General features: G+C 39.4%; 1 protein-coding gene across 5 annotated transcripts in view; it reads right to left on the reverse strand.

Annotated features, from left to right (window-relative positions):
* The window catches only part of RFTN1 (raftlin, lipid raft linker 1), a 100,562-nt gene that overhangs the window by 21,709 nt on the left and 57,018 nt on the right, over positions 1–21,835 (reverse strand). For all 5 annotated transcript variants that reach the window (XM_068935296.1, XM_068935293.1, XM_068935294.1 and 2 more), the window contains 2 exons: positions 8,098–8,521; positions 3,846–4,049 (listed from right to left, as the gene is read on the reverse strand). In XM_068935296.1, the coding sequence (XP_068791397.1) occupies positions 3,846–4,049; positions 8,098–8,521 (628 nt within the window). The remainder of the gene's footprint in view (positions 1–3,845; positions 4,050–8,097; positions 8,522–21,835) is intronic.

Below are 21,835 nucleotides of genomic sequence, written 5' to 3' on the forward strand. Positions count from 1 at the left end.
GTGGCATTTTCCACGCCAAGGTCTTGAACACACGTATCTTCATTCTTTCTTAAAGAAAAGGCTCAGAACGTAAAGGTTAAAATCACCTTCCTTCTGCTGAAACTGTTCCATTACCACTGCATTTTTTATTGAGGTACCCCACTGTGCACAAAAAGCTATTTTCACTGGGTTGTATAAATATTTGATGTAGTTCTGTTGACAAAAAGCTGTTTTAATGTTCTTGCTTCTGATTTACAAGAAGTGTATGGGAAAAGATTTCTTATTTTACCATAGCAAGTCCACTAGCGGGCAAGAATTTTCCCAGCGTTGCCTCTGAACTACAAAGCCCCCTCATCTAGGAAGCTAACCTGTAACCTATTGTTCTCAATGAGGAAAACTAACTATCAGTGAGTTTATGTGGCATGTGATCTGAATGTTGGCCTCTGCTTGATATTTATAACCTCTCTACCTCTGAATCTTTTTCCTTCAGTACACACAGAGAAAATAATTCCATACAGATGATAAAAATCCCAGCCACTTCAGTGGGTAAGGTGAATATAATTGGCCAAATGCATCACTAGTTCCACTCTGTCAAAGGCAGTGCAAATACAACAGGGACAACCAATCTGGCCCTCTAAAAACCTGACTGCTTTTCTCTTCCAAGCAACTCTTATTTTGTTTTCTTTGCTTTGTTTTTAAATACCGTCAATGATTTCTGTTTGGCTGGCTAGTTTTTTCTAAGTTTGAAACTCAGGAAATTCACAGACAAAATGGCAAACAAATACAAGAACACCATGTATTTAAAGAACTGTAGTTCAAAACAACTAAACATGTGCAGGCTTGTAATTATACAGAATCACAGAATAGTTGGGGTGGGAAGGGACCTCTGGAGGTCGTCTTGGTCTAACCTCCTTGCTCAAACAGGGTCACCTAGGACTCTCCTAGGACCAGGACCGTGTGCAGGAGGGTTCTGAGTATGTCCAAGGATGGAGACTCCACCACCTCTCTGGGCAACCTGTTCCAGTGTTCAACCACCCTCACAGCAAAAAAAGTTTTTCCTTATATTCAGATGGAACTTCCTGCATTTCAGTTTGTGCCCACTGCCTCTTGTCCTGCCACTTTTTCTTAACTCACTTAAGTTACCAGAACATAACCTTAACTTTGATTCTCCCTCCCTTCTCACCCTCACCTACTCTCACACTGCTGATGGGATACTTGCTGTTATACGAAAGAAGCAGATGCTGCCTGTTGTATCCTTGCTGCTTGCAGTGCTGTTAAGCTGTTATCACTACGGTCCCCACTTCTCACTAGGAGAGGGAATGGGTAAAGTCCCATGATCACCTGAGTAGAGCATTATAGAATGCTCTATAGGTCATATAGGTCTATAGGTCAGGTTAGACCTAGGATTATAGGCAGAAGCAGCAATGACCTGAGTTGGATAAAAAACACCCTAAAGTGACTAAGCTCAACATTTAAATAACTGCAGTAGTTAACATAAGAACATTCAAGGAATAAGCAAGCAAAACCTAAAAATATTTAATGCATGGTGTAGCTCTGCGTGGTTTACACATCGTCACTAGCAATCACGTTATCTTTCTTAATTATTTGGTACAAAAAGAAATAATTGTAATCAGTGAACTTTAAAACTCTTTTACACAAAAGTATTGGCAAAAGGACAAAATGAATTTATGATTACTGACAATGTGGAAATCTTTACTTCATTGAGCATTCCAAGGACAAGGGGAAAAAAGAATGTAATAACTCTGCTTTTAAGTCTAATATGCAAAATAATGGATTCATATTTTAAGGCAAAGAGAAAAAATCCAGAAAAGAGGAAAACCCCCAGAACAAAGAAATGTAATATAACCAATGAAAGAAAGTCTGCTGATATTACCTTAATTTGGAGGAGGATTAATCAGTGAATTAGGAGACCAGCTAGTGAGGAGCTGGATAGGCTGCCATAAAAGACCAGAAAAAAGTAAAGAGATAAGAAGCCCTCAGCCTCCTCTTTCCTCCCTCCCCCTTCCTCTGGGTTGCTTCACATCAGCATACGACTACATAAGCTGTATCATTTCTCTGCAGCATGGGAAAATTTTAGGATTTAAATCATAAACCTTTAGCTGCAGCTGGCAGAAACTTACAAATGTTCTTAGCAAATGTTCTTCTAATACCATGGACATATTCATGGCTTTTATCATATTGTTCTAGCTAATATTCACACTTTTTAAAACCTTAACTCTGAACTTCTTGACTTTTGACTATAAAATGTAACTATAAAATACTAATACAAATGTTTGCAACAGTCTAATTTCAATCTCTAATCTAACTTAACTCTGAATCTGTCCACTTTTATATAATTCAATTACAAATTTCTTGTTCCATTTGCACAGAAACTTCACTGTCCTTATTCAGCCTTACTATATCTATGTTTGGGCATTATCAGGCACTCCTCACTGTGGTATCCAAGTGCAAGAACTACTCCCCGAGTTCTGTTATGTAAATGAACTTTAAAAGTTTAAAACACAGAAAAATGCTATGTTTAAAGCATTTTAGAGTGCACTGATAAGCGGTTTTTATTAAAGAAAACACTGAGCCTCATATAGCCAATTAGATTTGACTCTATGAGTTGCAATTTATACACATAAAATAAACGATCATTTGTTTTTAAGCAAGTTAACTAGCAATTACAAGACTTTCCAGGAAGCTGTGCAAAAGCATTCCATCAACTGAACTTTAGACCTTCCTTTTTTGCTACTTGCTGCAAAATGAAAAATAAGGACTGCCCTTTAATTTCCCAGTTGCATTTTACCAGAACAAACTAATGTTACTGTTTTTTTTTTTTATCACGGGTCCGGGAATTCTGACCAGCTGCAAAATAGGAAGAAGATGCTCTGGAAGCAGTTCTTCTATGATTTTGCGGCTCAAACCCACAAACCTTAGAGGCAGCGCCCAATCTATGGGTTGCCATGTACCTTCTGAGGAATGCAAAACAAACCAAAATTAGGTGAAAGATTCATAGCATTTACAAGATTCAGCCCTAAGCATTTGAACTGTGAAGTATACTCGTAACATATTTTTATCCAGAGATAATGCCAACATTTTTATGTTCAAGTGTTTTCCTTCCCTCAGCTTGTTCTCATAGTTCCTTGGTTATGTGCCTCAGATCTTTGTTATTAGACACCAAAATCCTTCTCTGTACCACAGACGCAAGCTTGACTTCAGAGACAGCAGGTAGCCAGGCGCGTAGCACAGACTGCCTGCAGTTTTAAGCTGGGTTCAAATCTTGGATTCAGTGCTACGTTTTCACAGTGTGCAAACATCTTTTTTTTAATTTACTCTTCTTATATTAAGACCAATGTCGACCCATCACTTGTACACACTAGCTAGGATGAAACAGAGATGATAATTTTGTAAAACACTGCACTGTCAAGGTGAAAAGGGCCCCTGCAGAAACCAGTAGCAGCTGACCATATTTTGGACATACAAAAGTGGAGGGACCGTATACTGACCTATGATCAGATCCAGATGCAGTGTGTGGCCAGACAGCTATTTTGCTGTGTGCTTTACAATCTTATTTTAATTCATTTTCCTTGGTGCTTTTTATTAAGTCTGTATATTCCTGCGGTTACAGAATCATCTCTATTATGTTTATAAAATACAATACATGATCTCAGTTTTCCTTATTCCAATGCCAAAATATTTCCTGTGCTTTCATTCCACTTCACTGAAATGGGCTGATCTAAAACAAATCTGCCCCAAGCCTACGCTAAAAGCACCTCCCAAATGTCTTCTCTTCAAAGATAATGACCTCTATTAGAGGAGAAAGGAAAATAATCACAGCATAATGCTTTCTCTAATTTCCATACCATTTACCATTCCAAGGCTGAAGATGGCGTTTACCAACGAGCCTCCTTTCCTGAAGTGATCTGTCATGTGCTCCAGCCAATTTGCTTCCAAGCTGTTGACAGTCTGCCCATTCCTGGAGATCCTCATAGGGATAGTCACCGTGTAATACTGACTGCATCTTTGTGGGGTTTTTGGCTTGTTGAAGAGAGCAAAGATCTCTGTTTCTACCAAAAAATAAAAACTGAAGTTGGAATAATACAACAAACATAACATGATACTTTAGCTAAAACGTTTGCCCTTTCCTAATTACACTGAACAGCCACAAATACTCTGGGGAGATAGTTTTCTCCTTAAAACATTTGTGCAGTGTCTGGCATGCTAGGGTCCCAAATACCAATACAGTATTTTGATTGCTGTTATAGTATTTATTATTAATAATGTATTTACTGTGGAAAGTAAAACATTTAAAGATAGTAATACTTGAGCACTACTTGACTTCCCTCTTCCTGGACTTATCAGTATAAATAAACATATGAAGACAAATAAGCTCTACAAATTGCATAAAGTGCTGTAGAATTCACGTCACTACTAGAAAATAATGCAAATAGCATTTATGTTTTTCCACTGAATGAATTGTTAGAAGATCTGTGACACCGAGGACACTTCGAATCTCAAATCTCACTGCAAATTTAGGAGTAACTGCATTCCATAGATCATGACCATTAAACTAACGTCTTAAATAACTTGTTTTGGTAATACGGTGGCATGGAACCAACAAGGAGTAGAGCAAGCTAAAGAAAATGCAATGAATCATAAATACAGAGACTATGCTAGCTGGTTAGCTGATTTACGCTGGGCCTGAGCCAAGGCAAGACGCTAACACAACAGCAAATGGATTCTGGAAAGCGGAATTGTGAAAGGTCTTACAGATGAGAACATCTTCTAGACTCTGCCACATATCACTTCTTGTATATCTCAGGGGCAGTTAATTTAGTCTTCCTATTATAGAAAAAGTCAAATGTTGGCAACAAAAATATTCACAGCTGTAAAGTTCAAAGTAAGTTTAAGTGCAGATACACCTTCCAAATTTTCAGGAAGGTATAACCATCAGTAAAGCTACTGATTTAAAATGGTTGCACATTATTATTTCACTCATTCATGGACAAGGAAATCAATGGTAAAAGTTCTGTTGACTTCCAAGAGCCAAAATTTTCCCAAAAGTAAATTAATTTAAAGGGCAAAAAGTTCATAAGGCCCCTCAACTTGAAAGCAGTTCCTCTTGTTTCCAAGTGATGATGTTCTAATCCCAAGTATTATAGTGAAGAAAGTGAAGTCAAGAGAGATGTTAAGATTCCTCTCTCTCAGAAATGTCACTGAGCAACAAGAAGTGTATAAAATGAAAAAGATGATTTCAGAATGGATATGCTCCGAGAGAGGCTACCAGCACTTGAAGAACAGAGCAATAAGCTCCATACATAACCAAATATGAAAAAGAGATCTAATGGTCTCAGAGGCGAGACATGATTTAAATAGAGTAAAAGGCAGTAAGTTGCCAACATGAATCCTCTTGCTGTTTACCGCTTGTTTAGAATGAACAAAATGATGGGAATAACTCAAAAGAGCAAACACAGAGAACTTAGGTATTCAGTTTGATTCTAGCTCCTAAAACAGTGTTGGAAAGAGAGATTTTTTGGTTGTGCATGAAGACATTACACTAACAGCAAAACACGGAACTGGAAGCCCGTACGGAGATGGTAATTTGGATTTGACACTGGCCTATGGACACCACGTATTTGAAATCTGTGGCAGTCTTTCAAAGGCTGACGTGGTTTGTAACCATTACTGAGCATATACTACACCAGTCCTAGCTGCAGTTCAAGATCAAGCCACTACCGACAGCAGTTTTCAACGGGGAGCTTGACTGCTTAAGTATAGACAAAGTCACCTTCAATTTGATTCTAGAAAACACAAAGCTTTTGGCATAACATTGGAATATTTTTGCTTTGCTCACAGGCAAATAATTTTCAACACACATTTTGAGAGCCCTTTAATAAAAGGGAGTGATTGAGCACTACAAAATATTCGGTAAAAAACTGAAGCATAAAAATCACTCTTGAATGGTGTAAAATCCTAAATAAAAGAATACAATTAAGATTCCATAAATAGTAAGAAGTAGTACATTTTTTCTGAAGTTTTATGCAGGGAAGAAGGAGTCTGAGAGTGCTAACTTCCTACTGAATAAGTAGGCTAACTGGAAAAAAGAAAAACACCTGGTGCTTTCTACCTTCAAGTTCACACGGAAGGATGGAGGACTGATGCCAAAGACTGAAATACATTTTCCATGGGAGGAAAAGGGAGTGCTGTGATAATGAAAAGTCAGACTGGAGTAATAAAGAAATCAGCAATGTTGTATAGGCAATATATCTGGGAATATCCTACTATAGCTGAGCTATTTCACTATCTGTCACACACAAAACTACCTTCCCAGACTTTTACTCTTGGAAAGTATTAGCATAAATCACAAGTTTAAAAAACGGATAACAAATAAATACATTCAAGTCAAAAAGCACTCAGAGAGAGAAGGATAAATAAATAAACTAAAAGGACTTTAAAAATAAAAGCTCTTGTCTGGCTAACCAGCAGATTTAATAAAATCCTAGGGTATTGCAGGCAGACAGAGTAGGGAACGCTTGAGGTGGTTCAGCTTCACACTACACAGAAATATTAAAAACATGGTTCATTGCACTAAAAGATTTCCAATGTTCAGTGTGGAGAAGAAGAGCATCAAAATATAATTAAACTTTTTGGGTGAACTGTCTCAAAGATAGAGCATATAAAAAAAAGCGATAGAATTGGTCTGACTGACTTGGAGATAGCTAATTTAGAGCTACAAGACTAAGAGCGGTTCTACAATGTGCAAGATTCCAGCATAAACCAGAATAAATTATTCAAATAATAGCTATGCTTTCACCAAATCTGGCTGACCTCTTGCCCAACAAAACTTGAAGAAACTATGGTGAAAGGTTACTAGAGCTTGATCCAAATCTGATGACAAAAAAACCTAATTGCATCAAAATGCAACGGAAATCAAGACAATAGTCCAGCGAGAAGGCCATGTACATTCATTCTCAGTCCTACATATAAAATTCCCAAAGGCGCAGGATTGTTTGAATGAATCCATGTAAAACATAAAGAATAGGGGTAAAGTCAAGGACAGCACCAACTCAAAGGAATGTCGATGGAATTTCCTTATGTAGACTGGTAGCTTGTAAGGAAAGTAAGCAAAGCAGTAAGAGAAACAAATGCATAAAATATTTTCTAGAATTTAGGCAAATATAGGGAAAAAAATGTTCTGAGGTTTAAACTGGGAAGGAGACAAGGACTTTTTGTTCTGACTTTTTCTTCTCTAAATTATTCTAGTCCGCGTCCTATTTTCAGCTACAATTCCTGCCACTGAATTAACCTCCCAGAAACAAACAGCTTAAGGAGGTTATTTTGCGACCTGACAGGAGATTTGTTTTTCAGTTGGTATAAAATGACATTTAAAAGTAGAAAGCACACCTGAGGAAAAATATATCAGAGAAACTGGCATATGAAGAATAATCTTCCAAAAATATATGGGAATAAGAAGGCAAATTATTAGGAGCACCATTATCAGAAGGACCATTATTGTGAATTTCCAGACAGGAACCATCAACAAAAATAACCACTACTTTCCAGTAATTACAATTCTAACTTTAGCATTGACCCCAGCCTAACTAGCAGACTCAGGGTCCGAGTCACATACACTCCTATCATTCCTGATTTAGTTTCTGCTATCTGTTCACCTGCTGCAATGGGCCTAAATGTGATACGGATGTGAGACGTATTCCTGCTCTTGCTGCAAAACCTTCTCAGACAAATTAGCAGGGTTTCTTTTCAATGGATAAAAAGGATACAAAGATCAAGAGCTCTCAGGGTATCAGCACCAAATACAGAAATGAATCAATTCAGCTGAAGAGCAGACAAAAGTAAGCCTTCAAACTCAGGCATGCAAACTAGTCATAACAAAGGTGCATCTGCTCATAGCCTCTCTCCAGCTGCCACTTGACTTATTCTCAGTCACTGTGAACATGCTGAAAAGCAGGGTAAGTTGTTCATTTGGTGCATCTTCTCTACTCTGTTACAATGGTAGGTTCCTCACCCAACCCCAAGCCCCCAAAGAGGCTAGGAACATAACTGAGGCAATTTTAAATTTGGCTTTTATGCATTAGAGGCCACGACAATACTTACTGCCTGCAAGCTGTTTTGAACTTTGTGCTGGTGTTTCACTCTCTGTTACTCCGTTCTGCTTGTCGGCTGCTTCTCTTAAGCTTGGGTTCTCATGTTCAAACTGTTCTTCATTTTCCCTTGCAGGCTTAACATTCAGCTGCTCAGTAGCCTGTCCTTCACCTCTACCATCCTCCCTGGATGTGGCACATTGGTCAGCGCTTTCCTCACTTGTTGCTAGAGTATTGCATCCATTAATGCCATCCATTTTCTCGCTATCCAGTGAAGCATGATCCTCAGGGTAATTTGAAACGTTTTTATTATCTCTTGATTGCACAGAGTTGTTACTGGTGGGTGTCGGAGAGCAGCTGACAAGGCAGTTCTTTTGGGAATGGTACTGAGGTATAATTCCAACAAATTTCAAGCCTTGACTTGCAGCATCTTGAATCTACAAGTCAAAGAAGATTAGGTTTTAACTGACAAGCTTTCTTAACTACACAGAAATACAGAAAATAACACCCATCAAGGGAGCTAGAATGCCATTTTACTACTTTTGTCCACTATCACAGGAAATTGTCATGTTATATTTACATAAAACGTTAAACTCTAGTTAAGCAGGATGATTTAGTTCCCTAAACAGTGTGTAATAATGTGAAAGTGCAAAAAAAAGAGATAATGCCTCCACATGTCCTCACCAGGGATAAAATATCTATTTGAAAAGCTTACTTATGCTAAATTAACAGAAGTGGTATTACTCAAATGCGTTTTGAGTAATGAGTTTTGACTGTATAAGGAGCGCTCTGATTATGACATTTATGCAAGGAAAAGTTCATTAATTCCCTTTGCTATATGCACCATTATAATAATAGTTTTTGTTTTCCCTATTCTAGATTAGAAACATGCATGGCAAACTTTCATATAATGACTGTATAAAAAGTAAAGCTATTTCAATATATCACTTTTGGTAAGATACAGAACTCACAGAATAGAAAAAGGAGTTGTGAGATGAGCAAAGAAGAAAAAAAAAAACAAATACTAGGACTGCAGTAGTGTTAGTACTTTACATGATAGGTAAAGGAGGAAAATGAAGGAATCAAATCATGAAAGATCCTCAGAAGAAAGCACTGGGCTAGTAGTAAGGACAATTAGTAAAGCGGGAATTAACTAATGGAAGGTTTGAGATGAAGCAGAAAGAGAAATCTCCGTTACACAGATTCAATGTTTCTGACGCACCATCCATTGAATCCATCAGCCTCCTGAAACAGAGGAGAAACTGCAGCAAGAGCCGGACTTTCATGAAGATATATGAGTGTCTACTGATTCATTTATCAAAATCATCAGCTACAAAGGAAAGGTTTTCTGTGTAACGTGTACTCTTCTTATAATAAAGATTAAAAACATACAAACATTTCAAAAATAAATGCCCTGAGAATGAAGGCATAATTTAACTTTCTGTGCATAAAGTATCCTAATTATTCTCTGAAGTTCAGCTTAGTATTCACCTAAGTATAACAGTTCAGGCTTTTTCAGCAGCAAGTAAAATACTGAACTCTACATGAATTTCTAGTTTGAAAGCACAAAGGAGGGAACAGAAGAAGGAAGATTTTTGTACAACTTTTTTTTTTTGTTGTTAAGAGGAAGTTCATTTCTGCATCTTCCCTACCGAGATTTTTTTTTTTTTTAATGAATCATCTACTTCCTGGCAACGTGTTACTGTTCTGAACATACAGACAAACCTACAGATGATACCTGATCAACAAGAACTTCCTCTTTCAAACCACTGTTATTTTTTCCATGTTAAATTAACTCTTAAAATTGTGATGGCAGGAACTTAAACACAGTTCTCCAGGAAATAAGGCAACGCTCTTTGCAGGTGTTCAGCCTGATGAACATGAGATGCTGATTTAAGTAACGCTTATTGCTAAGGTGGATAATAACCTCCATATAAAAATACTATTAACAGTATCCTTATCAAATGGATGTTTTTCTACAAAGGAAGTTAGTACATAGCTGGCTCGCTCAGCAAGGCTTAAGTCAATGTCAATGACAGATGGACTCATACTATGCTTATAATGCCTTACTCCCAGTTGCAATTTTACAAATACTTTTTTATACACTCCTTGACAGACACAGTTACAAATACAGTTCATCTATCACCACTAACCTAGACTACATTTGTTTAGTAGGTTGCAGGGCAGCTAATTATAGAAATGTAACTGTTAAGAGTTTGCGGATAGTACACACGTAGTAATTTTACTGGTCCTGAAACGCTGCATGTCAATCCACATGAGGCTCTCCCACACCGGGCTCAGGATGAGAACAGCTTTCACAGCTACTGTAGTTACTGTACATCACAGTCCTGGCAAACTCGAAAAACATATCTGTTCTAAGAGATGCCTGATCTTGAGGTATTCTTCCAAGGCTCTTCTTCTCAGAAGCAGAAGAGGAGGAACTAAGGACAGCGTGATAGTCTAAGCTGTATTAGCCTAACACTACAGCAGAAAGATTGAAAAAACCGAATGCACCTTCAAGGCCCTTCTCAAACAATTTAATCAGCAGTATATAGGATATATTATCTTATGTAAACCTGCATTTCAATTTTTTTCAACTACATAAGGGAGGATCAAGCATCTATTTTCAATAAAGCCAATATAGCAGGAAATGTTGCATCAACAGGGCAATATAAGCTGCAAAACAGCAGAGTGATGTATTAGCAGATGCAAACAGTCTGTCTTTCCAACTTTCCACAAAAATACGAAGAGGCTAGCTCTCAGCATATAAAAAAATGAAGCCTTAACATTTTCAAATTAAAAATGAAGGCAACTTGATTTCTGGGCATCCTGTTTAGAGTTCAAATAGTACAAAATTTCAGTTGCCTGTACATCCAGAATGAGTTATCCCATCCAGTATATATTTCAATTTCCTGTATTTGAAATATTTACAACTGTCTTTACTCGGTAACTGCAATTCAGAAAAATACCTCATATATTTAGGGGTCTACCTTTTCAGAGTATAAAAAAGCCATTGTTTTACCCCTGATTTTGGCTACAGTTGCCCACCATTCTGCATCATTTAAAACTACTAAGTTAAAATATATGATGGATTCAGGACACGTAAAGAAAAGTTTTATTGTTAATTTTATTGTTATTACTACTTATTGTTGCTGCTGTTGGTTTAAAGGGTGTACTTTTCTTTCCAGAACGAAAGGGAGCAAGATAGTCTGAGCTCAGGTAGCTCAAGAAATACACTGATAAGAGAGCCCTTACATACGATGGAGCCGGGTTACGTGCTGCTACAACTTGAATGCTGACAGTTCCCTCTGAAGGCATTGGGAAAGGGTGAAGGGAGAGGAGATCTAAAGCTCCTGAATAAAGCAAACATAACTAGTGTTGTCCCTGCAGAACTTGCTGAAGAACTGTACTTCTGCAAGTTCCACAAGTTCCATAGACGTTTAGGAGGATTACTTCACGCGCATACAACCCTAAGTCAAGCGACATGGGCAGCCTTCGTAGACACTCTCGAAAGCAATCGGGCACAAAGCTCCTCATGGAAGACCCAAGCAGATGTTCAGCAGTGCCTCCAAGGAAATTATCACGAGGAGGAATGCCGTTTCCTGCTGCTATTGCTGTGCATGTGCCTTGGATGACTGGCTGCATCTTTAAAATACTACGCAGTATACACTAGTGCTGGGACCCCTCACCAAAAAGCTATGAAACCACAAGGAGTAACCTAGCGTATCAGCTTCACTTCACCCCAAAAGCTTTAGAGGCATCAAATAAAACCTTCTTGCGCATAGTGAGATACTTGGTTTTACCACTTTACTCAGAAAGAAGAGCTGCTGTAAAAACCAAAAACAAGACTCAAACCAGAAGCCCGAACCTCCATACCCCGACAGGTTGTGCCCAGGAGCTATGCGGCGACATGGCGCAGAAGGGCTGCTCCTATCAGCCACCTGCAGCTGTTCGACCCTTTAAGGCAGCTGATGCTGGTACACACAGACAACTGTGTCTGATCCAGAATACCAGCCTTTGGGAAAAACGTCCTAGCAAATGAGGTATTTGGAAGCAGTGAGAAGGAAACACACGGGAGAAAGCGGGGGTCGAGCTGGGCTGAATGGAAAGAGCGTGGTTCTGTGAGGCTCATGCAGGGTGTACTCCAGACTGAATAACTATCACAAGCAGTTGTCTTTATGTGCCAGTCTAGGGTACTAAAGGTGAAAGGACCTTCTCTTCTGCTGCAGTACTAAACGAGAAGGAAAAGCATAAAAAGCTGAAGAACTGCATTTCCACCGTTTGCCACATCAGAATAAAGCCAGCACAAAAATGCCCTTACACGAGGCAACGCACAGTGATTTCAATTACTTGACTGATCTTTTTTATATTTTAAACATGCTACATACCAGTTGTTCTTTAGAGCTTGGGGCTTTTTTGAAAGGGAAATTCCAACAAGGTAAAAAAAAAAATTCTTTGGTTCTTTCCCCAGACAGGAACAGAAACATTTTTAGTGCCTAATAAAGTGTTGCATGGATGATACTGACCACAGACAAAAGGGCAGGTCTCCATCACAAAGATGGCATTGTTCAACAACAGAAACAGAACTCATTTATTTTAATCTGGGTAAATCCCTAAGTGGGTATATCTAAATCGGTTTATAACTGGCACGTATCAAATTGGACTTGCGGCAATTTAAAAATAGAATCTGTTTAAAGAAGGGTGAAATTTAATGTGCATGGAGGGCTGAGGCAGTTACAGAATTTAATACCATCTCTATAATTTGCTTGATTAGAAACTTGGCATTTTCCCTGAGGGGTAAAAATGACAGATTTAGCCTTTGCTATCTGTGAAACAAATACGAAATCTCCCACTAACTCTGGCAGAAACAGGAACAAGCACTGTGTTAAACCCCTGATGTCACCACCTTAATTGAATTTTAGCTGAATTTAGTTAACATTTCTTAACATTTGTGAAGTATTGTTGTTTATCTCGTAACTGACTGACCACTACTTTTGTACTGCATTTGGAATAAAAGGACAAGCAGCTCCACAAAACAATGTCACTAAACATTATGTTCATGTAGCAATTTCGTGGCCCATCTTTTTAACCACTTCTGGTTCCCTTGAAGGCTTCCTATCTAATTAGAAAATAGCTGTCAGTCTAATTTAAAGATCTGAAAAACTACACCTTGCAACAGTACAGCTGAATGATGAAATCCTCTTTCCTGAAAACTGCGTTTTTTAAACCAGACATCACAACCATGGCAGAAGTTCAGAACACACAGGCTGAAAAGTCATTTTGAGCAGGTATAGACAGGTTTTCTTCTCAAATCTATTTAGAATAAAGACACTTCGCAAGTTCATTGTTCATTCCAAGTTTTGCCTGTGATTCTGTGCTTATTGTTGCATTGGGAGCTCCAAAATATACTCCTATTTATAGTGAGCAAGATGGTATTACTTATCAATACAGAAACTCCAAGGTATAGATACAGCGCTGAACAGCATGCTATATTTCTGCCAGCTTCTGTAATTGCTTGCAATGACATTGTGTGCATTTCTCCCGTGGGATGACACAGAGCAAGTCAACTATTTCCAGCAAGTTCAGGATATATTCGACCTGCATCAATAAACATGGGAATTACAGTAGAGCAATTTAATAATGAAAATCTCTCTCCTGGATAAGGATTTTCAAACAATTGATTTAATAAGACAAGTGTTATAAATTTCTCTTAACTCTTAGATGCCAGGAGATGGAAGTTCTTGGCATCCATCCAGAGTAAAAGCAGTTTTACTAATGCCATCAGGATACTCTGGCTTACAGCAGTCCTAAATGGATGCCAGGAGCTGGAAGTTTTTGGCATCTGTCCAGAGTAAAAGCAGTTTTACTACTGCCATCAGGATACTTGAGTTTACAGCACTCCTAAATGGTCTCAAGGCTTACAATTCCTGATGATCTGGATAAAAAATATCTTCAGAACTTAGTCATTAGGAGCAATCATTTTATTAATATCCTTGCTATATATTACTTTTTTTAAAACAAAACCAGTAACAATCAACTAAAGGGGACTGTTACTAATATAAAAACAAATGAGAGAAATAATTTACGAGGAGCACTTGTAACAAAAATGCATTTGGAGTAAGGAAAAAAGTCACTGTCCAGTGATGACCAACAATTAGCTCTGTAACCAACTAAGCAAAAGATGACTGCTACTTAGTCCAACTAATGGGAAAATATATGGCCTTTGAAACAATAAATCACGGAATCACAGAATGGCTGAGGTTGGAACGAACCTCTGGAGATCATCTAGTCCAACCCCCCTGCTCAAGCAGGGTCCTCTACAGCATATTTCCCAGGATCACATCCAGACGGGTTTTGAATATCTCCAGCGAAGGAGACTCCACGACCTCTCCGGGCAACCTGTTCCAGTGCTCAAGTCACCCTCACAGGAAAGAACTTTTTCCTCCTGTTCAGATGGGACTTCCTGTGGTTCAGTTTCTGCCCGCTGCCTCTTGTCCTGACACCGACCACCACGGAGAAGAGACTGGCCTCATCCTCTCAACACCCCCCCCTCTTCAGACACTTGTACGCATTGATCAGATCGCCTCTCAGTCTTCTCTTCTCCAGGCTCAACAGGCCCAGCTCTCGCAGCCTTTCCGCATAGGAGAGATGCTCCAGTCCCCTCATCATCTTTGTAGCCCTCCACTGGACTCTCTCCAGGAGCGCCATGTCTCTCTCGTACTGGGGAGCCCAGCACTGGACACAGCACTCCAGCTCAGGCCTCACCACGGCTGAGGAGAGGGGCAGGATCACCTCCCTCCACCTGCTGGCAACACTCTGCCTCTTGCACCCCAGCATACCCTTGGCCCTCGTGGCCACAAGGGCACATCGCTGCCTCATGCTCAACTTGTTGTCCACCAGCACTCCCAGGTCCTTCTCCGCAGAGCTGCTTTCCAGCAGGTCAACCCCCAGCCTGTACTGCTGCAGGGGGTTATTCCTCCCCAGGTGCAGGACCCTGCACTTGCCTTTGCTGAACTTCACGAGGGTCCTCTCCGCCCAGCTCTCCAGCCTGTCCACGTCCCTCTGAATGGCAGCACAGCCTTCTGGCGTGTCAGCCACTCCCCCCAGTTTAGTATCCTCAGCAAACGTGCTGAGGGTGCACTCTGGCCCTTCCTCCAGCTCACTGATGAATACATTGAACAAGACTGGACCCAGGACTGACCCCTGCGGGACACCGCTAGCTACAGGCCTCCAACTTGACTCTGCGCCACTCACCACAACCCTCTGAGCTCGGCCATCCAGCCAGTTCTCCATCCACCTCACCCTCCACTCATCCCACCCACGCTTCCTGAGTTTACCTAGGAGGAAGTGATGGGAGACAGTGTCCAAAGCCTTGCTCAAGTCCAGGGAGACAACATCCACTGCTCTCCCCTCATCTACCCAGCCAGTCAGTCCATCAGAGAAGGTCAAGCATGATTTCCCTTTGGTGAATCCATGCTGACTACTCCCGATCACCTTCTTGTCTTCCACATGCTTAGTGATGACCTCCCGGATGAGCTGTTCCATCACCTTTCCGGGGATGGAGGTGAGGCTGACAGGCCTGTCGTTTCCTGGCTCCTCCTTCCTGCCCTTTTTGAAGACTGGCGTGACACTGGCTGCATTCCAGTCCTCAAGCACCTCTCCTTTCTCCAGGACATGGCTCAGTTAATTTTGCTCAGAGCTTTCTAAAACTTTTTAAACCAAGCATAAGCTGTCTTAGCTAATAAAAGAAATACCTGTCTGTTGTTTTTAAAGACTAAGGTTAGAAGCATCAGATCTCATAACATGCACCAGAAACAAGCTGACTGCATTTCCCTACCTTCCTTTCAAGATTCAAACAAATTTATTTTGACAACAGACGTAGCACCAGGGATCTTAAGGCAACGAACTTGTGGTTTGAGGAGAATACTATGTATTGCATGAGAGGAATTGGAAAAGGCTGTTCTAGACTACAGTTTTCCAGCTGTGTCCTCCTTCATTAATATTTAGTAGTACATGTTGCATCACAGGGAGTGAACATTCCCCTTTTAGTTTGCTCATTCTGAAAACAGATGTTTAAAATTAAGAGAGGCTTTTCGTTTGCCTCTGACGTTTCCTAAAGGTCTGACATCCGCCTTCCTGAGAAGACAGCAACAGTCAGCAAGAATTTACTGCTTATTTTAAAACCAACTAAGCTTAACTGATGGTCTGAAGGAGGGTTGTAGTTATTCCTAAATAACTCAGAAGGGTAACTTTGGCATTTTTGCATCTCTAACGCTAAGTTGCAAAAAAAGGTAACTCTACTAATCAAAACAACAAAGCAGCATCTGCTAAATAGTTCTCTGCGTTGTTACTCTGAAAGTTTGTATCAGCATTTGCAGATGTTCAAACCTTGTAATCTTTCTGATTGGGAAGCTCTGCCATTTAGGCCTTTATTTCTCATACATTTTTATCCTTTTCCAGTTCACGCTGACCTATTAGATTCTGAATTGGAGAAAGATAGCTCATGTTTATGCAGATATAAGTAAATACAGGTGTGGCTTTTAGAAAATCAAATCCCACTCTATTCAGATTTGCAAATAATCAATTATTTTCAGTTTCAATTACATCAAAATAGACCATCTGGGACAAAACACTGGACGGATGCGTTGAAAAATGTTAACATAATCCCAACCGCAGTCTTCCTTTAAACAGTGTTGCTGATGACGTTTACACTGAAACCTGCAGTTGAAACCTTGTCCAGAATTTTACTGCTTAGGAACTTCAGACGAGACTATTAGCATTAAGTTGGTAGATCCAAGAGAAGATGGTAGAGTCCAAAAATAACACCACCACCATCACCCAAAATCTGATCAATTTCTTGAAGCAACAGAGGCACATTGACTTTCCACCTTTGCCGTACATGGCCTGTTCGACAGAATCATTAATTAGAGACTTTCAGCTCTTGTTATATTTGCTGTAGAAGATAACAAGGCATTGAAGAGGGAAAAGAAAGCGAGCTTTGCCTTTTTAAAACATGCTTGTTGGTAGTACACTCTTCAAATGAGAACTGAAAGCTACAAGCAGAACAGGGAATTGGTACTGAAGCCAGAATCCACTGCAACCAACTGCTGTACTGAATAAAACAGAAGACAGGCTCTTAACATGCTGCTGCCAAGAGATATTCAGTTACAGCAAGCTGTATGTCTCCTGCTACCAGAGCCAAGAAGGGGACTAGAGTAACAACTGCCTTACAAATTTCCTCACCAGCTTCCTTTATCTACCCAACCATTTCTTAGAGCAACACAAACGTACTAAACGCGTAGCGCAGGGCAGTGCAAGTACTGCTTTCTGTGTATCTCAGTAGATGACAGCTTTGGAAATCACACTGGCTCTGTGGCCTCGTGTGCAATGATTCCTTTCAAATTTTTATCTTATCTGTTACTCCACAGAGCTAGCAAAGGGAGAACAGCAGCAGACACAGGCTACAAAGGTTTAGTGACTCCAGTAACTGCCCAAAAGCTATTGTAACATACCTGAGTCCTGCCATCCTTCCCCTGAGGGCCGAAAAAAAAAAACTGAATGCACCCACATGATCTAAGATTTACTCCTTAAAAACTGTTTTAGGCCTAGGATAAACTCCTGCACAGCAGCCATCCTATGCTCATTCAACCCGAAGCCTTGATGTGCTGAATAGTGATTTACAGAAGAACGTACAAACCATGTCCCAAAACCTTGCTCTAGAGCACAGTTACTCCCACCGCAGCTTCAAAATGTAGGCAATGTGCGGCACATGAATCTTTTGAGAGAAACTCATAAATTAATAGGTAAACATAAGCAAGAGGAAATAAAAGGTTTACAGAGATGTATGGCTGATCTCTGTATCTAGCAACCGTATTAGCTGGACAAACACAATTCAGCCTTCTCTGTAGAACAGGAGAAAATATATTCCCTTGCTTGTGATCAGCCAGCACTAATGCTAATACAAAGTGACACATTGGTTTAGTGCATCTTTGTCCAAAACAATGAGAAAAAAAAAGCAAAAGGTACTGGACAACAGGAATATTTTAAATGTTAAGAACTTAGTCTCAAACTTACAGACCTAAAATTTCATTTGCTGGGAAAACTTTATCTTTTTATAAAACAAAGTGTTTCTTTAAAAATCACATTCTTTTGTCACGCCCTCTGCTACTTGTAGCCAAAATTACAACCTAAATAACTTGCCTATACTTTCTTTTAGCACAGTATGAGATATTATCACATTTATAGCTATACACAAAAGCAATTTTTCATTTTTCCCACCAGACAGAAGTGGTATTATTGAAAACTTGGACTCCATACTTTATAACATCTATTTTTACCTTGGTCAAGAGGATGAGCTGAAAAGCTGCTGGGGGCAAAGGATTATAAAAGCACAACCAGGCTCCTGGGAGAGTCCTGAAAATAGTTTTGCAGTGTTCATGGAAGATGTATATCAACACCACTCTTACATGGCTTAGTCAAAAGAACACAAGTTGAAAGAAGCTTAACCAGGAACAGATGTTCCTCTTCACATCACGCTGCTTAAAATACAGTATGTGCTATTTTTTACCATTTTTTGTTATGTATACACTTACAAAATGTTAACAAAATGCACTTTAATAAATATTATCACAGTAGATCACCAACAGCTGAACCATTGATGCTGAGCTTTAACTTTTGCTTCATGACCATATCTATTTCTAAGATCCAAAAACTTAAATAAAAATAAAGTAGAGCTCTGCTCGCACTGAAAACATGCAGAAAACAAAGCAGCCAGCTAAGTGCTCAGAGATGGTTTTTATTACAATGTGCTAAAGAAATAAATTTTGTATTGTTCTTTTGCAAACACTCTTGAGAGTGAAGGTTTTTGGGGTGGGATTTTTTTGGATTAAGGATGGAAATGATTTGAAAAGAAGCTGAGATCACAGCTAGATAAGTAATCCTTGCAGGTAATAAACAGTACTCTAAAGGGGTCATTTTCTAGCCTCAGAAGTAAATTCAACCTTTATTCATTTGAAGAATGATTCTGTGACCAATATTGAAGATCTATTTTTCCCCTTTCTATCTTTTACTGCCACCTGCTCTGACAGTATAGCCTGCAGGAAATTCTAAATAAAATACATGTTGTTACGGACATATTTGCACTATGACACATTTCAAGTCTTCCACATCTTCTTGCCTTTTCACAAGTTGGATGCTGAAGAGAGTTTTAAAATTTAGAAGTTGAGAGTACAAAATCATTTAACATCACTTTCACACACTATGTGGATATGTGAAAATGCCTTGTTTTGACCATATACAACAAATGCTCATTCTGATGCTAGTAAACATGAAGCAAATAAGTTAAACGCCAAACCTGAGCTGAATCATTCCCCTGACCAGGAACATCTATGGAAAAGATCTAAAAAGCTCTTGATGTTTTGGAATCCATATCGGCATTTTACATCTATTTTATGGGAGAAACAGAGATCCTTCTAAGTACTCCAGCCTTGCTCCTCCCTAGCAGCTCAGAGAAGTTGCAGAATTAACTTTTCTTTGAGCAGCAATGCTAACACTCTTCACCAATTAGAGATGCAGCTGTGAGGTACCTCCAGATGACTCTCATGAGAGAGAGGCACATGAAGAGTTATCTTGATAACAGCCAAATAGCTACAGATGAACGGAGGGGAAAACATAGGAGTAGGGGAAGAAGTATCTGGGTAGTTTGACAAAACTTAGATATGGAGTAACATGCAGTCAGATCCACCTTGGGTTGTCTGGACCTTGTAGCAGTTCTTTACACAACTGTTTAGCCAGTCTCCTTTCTGCCATTTCCTACAAAGGCAGAAAAAGGACAGGAGCAAGGAGCCACTCAAAAAAACATTACCTTTCCCAATACAGTGATTACGCTCAACAGAGGTTTAAAAGTCTCAGTAGTAATGTATATTAATCAGTAACTCCTTACAAAGTTGGCCTTCCTTTCAAAATAGTCCGATCTCCTACTCACCCTTTAATTTGAGGTAACTTGCCTTTGTACCAGGAAGAACTGAATGGTCGCTGTTTCAGATGCCAACTCCTAGAATAAGTAAATTGGTACAGTTTGTTTGCAATGTGCTTGGTTGGCACATTCCTTCCTGAAGACCCACTCAGTTTAGTCTGAGAGTTATCATCAGTTCCTTAGCCCAGCAATGCTATTAGGAGAAAATAAATGTCAACTAATTTATGGACAAAGTCATTATATCTGCAGGATTCAAGAGTATATCTAGGGTAATTTGGACTATGTAAGTTGTGCAGAGGGCCACTTAGCAGAGTGACATGTTATCAGTAGCTCTTGAGCTAGTAATGGAGACGGCCAATGTACGTTCACTGAAGTTCCCCAATGCTGTGCATACAGGGAACAGCAATGAGCAGATTAGACAAACTGTCTCATAGGACAGATTTAGCTACAAGATAAGCATTACATAGGTGTTTTAATGCAGGAATCATATTCCAAGTGAACTGCTCCACTTTTGAAAACATACAACCCATTATCCATCTGTACGGCCTCCAATTTGTTGGAAGAAATTAGTCTCATTTCTGAGTCATGCAAAGTAAGGACAAAACAACAGGGAAAGGTCCCTCTCTCGTCACAAACACAGAGGGAAGATGACTGCATTTGGGTTTCAGTCAAGAAACAGGATTTTTAAACCACACTTTCCTCTGCTTATTACACTTCCCTCAGGAAGGAGAATGAGTCCATAGGGACAAGAAATATTAACTTTGCAGGGGCATTAAACTGAAACAATTTAAGATACAAAAATTTCCTTCTGACAGAGCGTTATTAGCCCAGGCAAAAAAGGATAAAAAAATGTGCTTCGTAAATTTTAGCAAGTCAGAACTGGGCAGAAACCGTACAGAAACTATCCTCCACTTCCTAACCTTTCATTAACATCCCAAAGACATGAACATAAGAATAAAAGTCTCCTGCTTGTTATAGCAATTCTAGAGAATGTAATTGGGATTGATGTGAAAAGCAAAGGTCGTGAGAAACATATTCGGCACTCACATATGCTACATATGCAAAATAACTCCTTCCTTGGGATGTCAGCCTGCCTTCTCCTTTCAGCAGATTCTCCTGTCTCAGCAGATTCGGGAGAACATTCTCAGATGAAAAAAGATAACAGAACATACTGAAACAGAAAGCAACTAAGGAAGTAACTGAAGTCTCTCTTATTTTACATGAGACACTAATCAAAATATGAAATCTTAGAAGGAACATTGATGACTTGTAACCACTTCAGAATCACCTCAGCCACAGTGATTACAAGTTCAGAAGTTTAGCTTTAAAAGGAGAGGAGCAAATCTTTAATCTCTGTGTGTTTTGCACAAGAGCAAAAGAAAGGAGTGCTAATACCAATTCAGCATCAATGTACATATGCAATAGTTAAGTTATTTCTTCCTTTGCTAGAGAGTTTACGTAAGAAATCAACCATGAAACTGAATGAGCTCTTTAGGACACGCGGAGCAGCAAGTCACTCCCAAAACTAGAACGACGTTGATTTGAATGAACAAACAGTAAACAGTTACGCAAACATGATTTTAAGGTGCAGGAAGAGCATCATTTTGTCCCCAGTACTTTACTGTCTCCTGTCTTCCACGGCTCTTGTCACAGTCAGAAACCATAACAGTAGGCAAAACGTACAGAAAAGAGTAGAGAATTAGGACAGAGGCCCCAAGCACAGTAGGTTCTCAACAACAGAATACAGATTTGAGTGAAGGGCCTTCTTTGGCATTTT

The sequence above is a fragment of the Struthio camelus genome, chromosome 2 (genome assembly GCF_040807025.1).
Source record: "Struthio camelus isolate bStrCam1 chromosome 2, bStrCam1.hap1, whole genome shotgun sequence".
NCBI classification, from domain to species: domain Eukaryota; kingdom Metazoa; phylum Chordata; class Aves; order Struthioniformes; family Struthionidae; genus Struthio; species Struthio camelus.